Here is a 7,466-nt window from a genome sequence, read left to right on the forward strand (position 1 = left end):
TATTAATATTATCATTAATTTTTGTTAAGAAAATCATTAATAAACTTCTAGTAAATTTGAATAGTACAGATTTTATGCTCATATTTCTTTTATCAACCATAATCAATTTCAAATTTTATTCAAAGAGATTAAACATTTGCTCAACTAAAAATAAACTTTTCTTTTCTATTTAGGAGACTTAATTCAATACCTTATTAATTTATTTTCATTCAAACTAATAACTTGTTAGTATATACTGTTTATTGTTCTATAATCATAAAAAAATTGTCTAGCAATGAAAAGTTGACCTTAATATCCATTGAACAAAATGATTAGAAGTTAAGGTTTCTTCAATATGAATATAAACTCTATGAGACCTTCCTTGTATAAATAATTACCTCTTTAACATGTCTCTAACTTTGTTCAAGAGAAAGGGACCAAGAGAGGAATAGAGGGTGAATGTATCAGTAATACACTTCCATTTAGCATGCAAGTTTAATAATGGAAAAGGTAGATTTTCTGATAATTTTTTGCTTTTTTCTGCATGCTACAGCAAACCTTTTTCATGAATACTAACTATTATAGATGTAACATTTTATGCAGAGTCAATGTTCCTTTTTCTGAACCAACACACACTGTATTATTAAATAACTGATTTTATTTCTCAGTAGCATTCATTTCAAAGGAGATTTGCAGACCTCTGGAACAGCAACTTCTCCGTAAGCCTTGCAAACATAATGTGCAAAATTTGCATAGTCCTGTGAACTCACAAACAGTACTCATTGGTGAGTATATTCTCAATAATCTTATGATCATAAATGTGGGTGAATGAGAAAGTATGAGTAAGAAAAAAATGTACTAACTTTTCCAACAGGTTGATTGTTCACTACCACCCATGGTACAAATGAAGGAGATGGGGAAAGATGTGCAATTTGATTAATATATGCTTTTCCAAGCTGCATAAAAATTCAAATTATACAATGTAACCCCAGAACAAGTTATTAAGTAGTTCAAAATCATTATGGTTTCTATTAACTAATAAAACTAAAACATGATCTAAATTACATAAAATCGACACCATTTTCTCTTCAAAACCTTAAAACATTAAAATAGGTTTTATTTTTATATATTTATACTTATATTTCCAATAATATAAACATTTATCAAGTTATAAAAACAAAGTGGTATTTTTATATGGAAATAAATGTTTGGACTCTTTTTAAGATGTAGATATCATTGTTATACAAAGTGGAAAACAACATTAATATTTTTTACATAACATTGTAGTCATAATTAAGAGATATCATGATTAACAATCACTAATAATGACTTGACCAAACAGAGTCATAGAAGAAGATAATTTGTTCATTCCTCTGTTGCATAGTTTTAGCTGAACATAGAATGAAAGTGATGGAAGAAACCTGTGTCCCATTTCCCATGTTGAAGCAATTCAGAAAAAGTTCCGTAGGCAAACCCAACTGGTCTAAACATTCCTTCCATGTGTTAATGGTTCCTCTAATTGCCAGAAACTCAAAGCAGTTGATCAATTCATATTGAATGTCCTACATTACAATATTATGGCAGATATCTCAGATCATTAGAATTATAGAAATCATTATCAATTACCACCATAGAGGTCTGATTTCTCTAATAGTATACTTACCACTTTATGCCAAAGATTAAGGGCACATGATTCCAATGAATTTAGCTTACATTCATCTGGCCCATTCTGCCAACCAGTGTACAAGTATGAGTCACTGATAATAATAAATTTCTTACAGTTTATTAAATACAGAGAAAATGTAAATTACAACAGGGTCATCTTTCAGCAATATGAGAGGAATTTTGATTCAACAATTTGGTTTTATTTTAGAAGTTTGATCTTTCAGGATTAAGTTAATCCCAACTCAAATTCTAAAAGAGATTTATAAAGCTAATTTACTTTCACACCTTTAAGATTTTAATTTCAAAACATAGTAGTATTTTAATCATTATACTTGTTTTAAATCACAAAGTTTACTTTCTTTTCTTTCTCCTAAAGTTAACTTAACTATAATAAAATATTAAAATCTCCCTCTCTTTATCTCGTTTCCTGCAACCAAACACTGTGTAAGTATTCTCTGCAGTGAGTGCTTGGATTGCAGATTCTGACATATCAGAAATAGAGCCAGACTGCAACAGTGAAGTTTATTGACTGCATAATTTAGTGAGCAAAAATTAAAAGACATTGGTAAAATGAACAGATCAGAAAAATTAAACTAAATTAAAGCAGCTGAAATATAGCAGAGACAACCATAACTCCTATTCCTAGCATTTATGTAAGACTACTTTACTTTTTATTCCCAGAAATGCTTAAATGAATGTACCTATGTTTTCTTCTCATCATAAGTTGAAACTAAAATACACTTATTTTTCTCAAATTTCTGAGACCCTTGATCATGTGATAAGTGATGTATATATATATATATAAATATATAGACCTGAACTGAAATGTGTAATTCATTGTAGCAGAGCAAAGATAAAATTATACCTGGCATGATATGGAACTGTTGTTGTTATTGATGTGAGCATTGGCCCAAGGGACTAGCCGAAGATTCACAATGCTGATGAGATTGCTGTCAAAGACATTCTTCAGATCCTTAACAATGAATTGTGCACAAGATTGGCAAAGGCTGTTATAGTACACAGACAGATTCACTTTCTGATGGGAAAATGGTTGGTTGATGTTTGCACCATCACCAACACTAAGTAAACCGGAAGAATTTGATGCACCCTCAGACTCATACATGAAAAGGAAAAGGATTAGCATCAATGCATTGGTGATAACTAGTTTTGAATGAAACATTCTGTTTATACTTGTAGAAAGACTTTTTACTGTGACTGAGGGTGTAAGGATGTGACTTCTAACTTTAGTGAAGGAGATGAAAAATAAAAAGAAAAGAGAAATAGAGAAGGAGAGAGAATTGGTATGTCAGGTTGGAGAACTTCAAATTGTACTTTCCATTTTGGTTTAGAAAATGTAGCATAAAAGCCTTTATCTATGGTTTTGTTTTGAAGTAAAATCTAGAGGGCATGAAACCCATAAATACAATAAAACAATGTCCATAACAGTAGAAGCTAAAACCTTCATTATGAGGCATGATCATCGTTTATTATTAATTCACTCTTGAAGCCTTTATTTTTGTATTGTTGTATTAACTTTGCTAAGCTCCTCAAAAATAGAAGTTTCAAGCTTCATGCTATCATAGCCATTCTTCTTTGTTTGTTAATTTTTCCTTCTCCATTCTCTGTCTTATATTACCAACCACAAACGCTTTGATATTCCTTTTGTCTTTTACCACTTCCTACTTTCTAGCTTCTTTTGGCTCTAGTTTTCTTGGTATCCCTATCTAAGTTTTGGATTTCTCTCTTTTATTTCTGTCCCTTTTGAACCTAAATTCTCAATCCTATGAGTGATGGAGAAATATTTATGGTAATGGTTGGTTGATATTCTTATCTTATATTTATGGTATGTATATGTCTGTATGTATAGTGTGTGTGTGTTAATATATTGAAAGGGCTAGTTCCAAATTAAACTTTAGAAAATTTCATTCTGCTTTTGTTCTCATGGTAGCTATTTAAAATGTCTCGCTTTGGTATAGGATTGATAGCATTCACCTTCCTTTACGTAAATGCTTTTTTAAGTTACTGATAATATCTTTATGTTAGTATAATTTTTCAATCAAGAAAGGGGGTTTTAGAACTCGTTATGTTATTTTTGCAAATGAAATTCAGGTTATAGTGCAGCATAAATAGAATTACTTGCTGTGTATAAGTTATGTATGCAAAAGAAAGTAAAGAATGGAGAGCAAGTACTTGCCAACTTTTTTAGTTAAATTTTAATTTTGATGTCTTTTAATTATATGACGTTTTAGTTGTAACGTCCTATAACTATACATTACAATAATTATAAGTCATTAATATTGGTTTGGGTTCTCAAATTTCTAAAAGGTCCAATCTTGTCGATTTTGTCTCACTATTTAATCTCTAAATGGTGAGGAGTTTTTTAAGTCAAGAGAATGTGTAAGCTGTAGATCTTAGAAGAGAGAAAATTTGTTGGTATATCCAATTATTTCAATAAAATTATAATTTCTACCAATTTGATCAAAGCTTAAATTTTGATCGTAGGTTCGCAATACAATATTTTTCAATTTAACCATAGAGACTTTTGGTTAAGGAAATCAGTCTCAAACTCTTGCTCTATTTTTGATTTCTTGTTCTTCATTTTTTTATGTATTAACTCATTATAAACATTAATTTGTATATTTTATTTGACTTATATATATATATATATATATATATATATATATATATATATATATATCAGTAGAGTTTGATTTAGTGGCTTATGCCTTTTAATTGTCACATTCAAAATATTTGTATTCTCTTTTGTTATTATAATTATCTTTTTCTATTACTATTGCTTCTCATAAATTTTTGGATAAGTTTGGAATAATTATTTAAGTTGCATCCTTTAGTATTTTTGGTTGTTGTTATTATTTTTCTCCCATCAAATAATATAAACATAAAATCAATAACTTATTCACATAATTGGTATATCTTATCCCACAATATAAGTTACAATACCAAATTAAAATAAAATTAACTAATTTTATAAAAGTCATAAATTTTAAAGAACATATAAATTAATAAATGAAAATAGCTTAATATCATGTCAAATGGTCAAATATAATGGAAGTTATTTGTAATTTTTCTAAATTCCTAATTCATTTTAAAAAACTACATTATAATATTTTAAGATTCTCATACATTAATATACATAAATAATAATAGAACCATGATTCATAAAAAATCCGATAAAAATATCTTATTTATAAATAGAATCCTAATCCCTTTTATTTTATTATTATTTCTAATAATAATTAATAAATCGTTCTAGTTTATTAAATTATATTTGGATTGATCATAATATTTCACATTAATTACATAATTAAGTTAATTTATCAATTAATTCTGATATTCAAAAGTCATGCATTGCAATATCTTGGACTTTAAGTGTTAAATGATGATTATAGACATAACATGTAACAAAAGCAAAAACATGAAGGATAGGCTAATAATATTTCTATTCCATATGCAGTTAATATTTACTAGTAGTAATAATAAAGGTAAGTCAACAAATTAACCTTGCATTCATGTATAGTTATACAATCAAACTCACCTGTAAATTAGTTCATCTATAACATGCTCGACTTTAATTAAGATCTTCAAGAATTTGAACTTGTTATTATATGACTTCGAGAAGATATTTCATGTCTAATAAGGACTAACATTTGTCTCAGAATTTGAATATACTCCCTCTTAAGATAATCCATAAATATCCATGAAGGAATCTTTTTTAGTGTTAACAACTTAAACTCTCATCTATTTTATTTTAAATTTAGTGAAACATGGACATCTCCTTTCATTAATATATCAACAAATCAACACATCTAAACTTCAACTAGGTTAATCCAACAGATTTCACTAACTCAATTTCAAACAACGAAAAAAACATTCAAAATACACTTAATTTATTAATTTAAATTAGAACAATAAATATCAAATTTGTTTAAATAAAACAAGTAAATAATAAAAACTCAAAATCTTTTAGAAACTTACTCATCGGGATTTGGTTGGTTAGTACACATTTTTACCATATCCCATTTTATTGACCCATTTTTTTGTAATTATTTTTAACTTGCTACTATATAGATTTCATTAACCCACACTCTCTCAAATTCACTAAGAGGTTTTGAATATGCCAAACCGAAAATTTGCATTTCAAAATTGTGTCAAACACACACAACATCAATTCAACGTTTAAAATAACTATCAAATTTCAAATCAACATTTAAGAAAATTACCGAATAATAATTTTATATTCCTAACAAACTTCAAACATTATACTTTATTTAACACATAAACTAACTATCTACAACCAATTCAAATTCAACCAAATTTCACTTTTCAATAACTTTTCAAATGGTTATGAAATCAAAATTCAAAAGTTAAAACCCAAATAACTAATCATAGAAAAATTTTAAAGATAACACAAGAAAAATAATTTCCATTAGTTGCTAACCTAATAAACTTGGGATCTTTGAGGGCGTGATAAAAGGAGAGTGTCAAGAAAAAGTTAATCAAATTGGAATTGTCCAAACTTAAGAATCCAAAACCTTATGTTATTATATCGAAACTCAATTTACTCTAAAATTATTATTTCTCCTTATAAACATCAACATGCACGTGGACTTTAGAAAGAGAAAGCAAAATAACGAACTTAATGATGAAATCATGGATCAAGAAAGACTTATGCTACAGTTAAGGAGTGAATTTTAAGTAAAACTCAATATTACAAAAATAACTTGTAAGGAAGGTTTTCATCCACTTATATTAGGAATTTATCTTATTTATAGTTGATGTGTGATCTCTAACACACCCTGCTCACATTTCGAGCGTGAGATTAGAGAGTAGTGGCTTGATAAAGACCCGATAGTGTGGATGGATAATAAACCCAACAAAATATAAACTTTGCTAAGATATCTTCTAATCTATGACTTTGATATCATGTTAAAAAATGAATTTTAAACATAACCCAACCTTATAAAATTGGATTTTATGGTGAAGTTTGCACCTTTCTTTAAAGCCTAATAAATGCATAATTATAATTAATAAAAATAACCTCAGGAATTTTCAAAAATATTTCAATACTCTCTCTCAAGCTAATGGGTAAGTGTTTTCTATTCCTGACTTAGATATAATTCTTTCAAAATTATTGTAATTCAACCCTTGGGTAAGTATATATGCAAATTGTGCTTGAGAAGAAACATGGTGTGCAAATCATATCGTTGTCAAGCTTTTCTTTAATTAAATGGTTATCCGCTTCAATATGTTTGGTTTTATGATGTTGGACTAGATTACAGGTTATGCTAATTACAGATTTGTTATGACAATAGCTTCATAAGTCCATCCTATTTTATCTTCAAGTCTTTCAGTATAATTTTTAACTACAATAGCTCACATATCCCTTGAGCCATGACTCAATTTTTGCTTTAGTAATGGACCTAATTATCACACTTTGTTTTTACTCTTCCAATCAAGTTACCAAGTTTGTGCAATAACTAATAGTTGATATTTTATAAAAAAAAATAAACTTGTATAACCAGCATCATTATATGCTTCAAGACTGATATTTTTGTTTCTTCTTAAAAAAATTCCTCTTCCTAATGAAATAAAAAGATGGGGATGATGTTTATCTTCTTTCTTCCCTGACTTTTTGTTTTATACACACGTTACAGAGATAAATTATAAATACTGTTTAAGTGTAAAGTACATGTTCCAATTTATTTAGTTTCTATTTAAGCGAATGTAGTAGCAATTTCTTATATTTTTTTCACATCACAAAATTCAGCATTTTGAAAATGTGTATTATTAGAAAATTAAAA

The 7,466-nt window shown here is 27.8% G+C and overlaps 1 protein-coding gene across 1 annotated transcript; it reads right to left on the reverse strand.

Moving 5' to 3' along the window:
* Positions 1-311: 311 nt before the first annotated feature.
* LOC148190847 (gamma-interferon-responsive lysosomal thiol protein-like) lies at positions 312-3,114 on the reverse strand. The gene is made up of 5 exons (XM_088102335.1): positions 2,510-3,114; positions 1,643-1,708; positions 1,401-1,541; positions 843-935; positions 312-737 (listed from the first exon to the last, which is right to left on the reverse strand). Exons 1-5 carry the CDS (start codon positions 2,822-2,824, stop codon positions 654-656), a joined length of 699 nt encoding a protein of 232 aa, XP_087958461.1. The 5' UTR covers positions 2,825-3,114; the 3' UTR covers positions 312-653.
* Between the last annotated feature and the right edge of the window lie 4,352 nt (positions 3,115-7,466).

Source organism: Vigna umbellata, chromosome 11 (genome assembly GCF_029865625.1).
Source record: "Vigna umbellata cultivar VRB3 chromosome 11, Vumbellata_1.0, whole genome shotgun sequence".
Lineage (NCBI taxonomy): Eukaryota > Viridiplantae > Streptophyta > Magnoliopsida > Fabales > Fabaceae > Vigna > Vigna umbellata.

Excerpts from the sequence above, each read along its gene's own strand:
- LOC148190847 (XM_088102335.1), bottom strand. The coding sequence starts at position 2,824 with ATGTTTCATTCAAAACTAGTTATCACCAATGCATTGATGCTAATCCTT. Across the intron at positions 1,709-2,509 it reads ACAGTTCCATATCATGCCAG|AATGGGCCAGATGAATGTAA; the intron begins GTATAATTTTAT and ends ACTGGTTGGCAG. Across the intron at positions 1,542-1,642 it reads TTAATCTTTGGCATAAAGTG|GACATTCAATATGAATTGAT; the intron begins GTAAGTATACTA and ends ATTGTAATGTAG.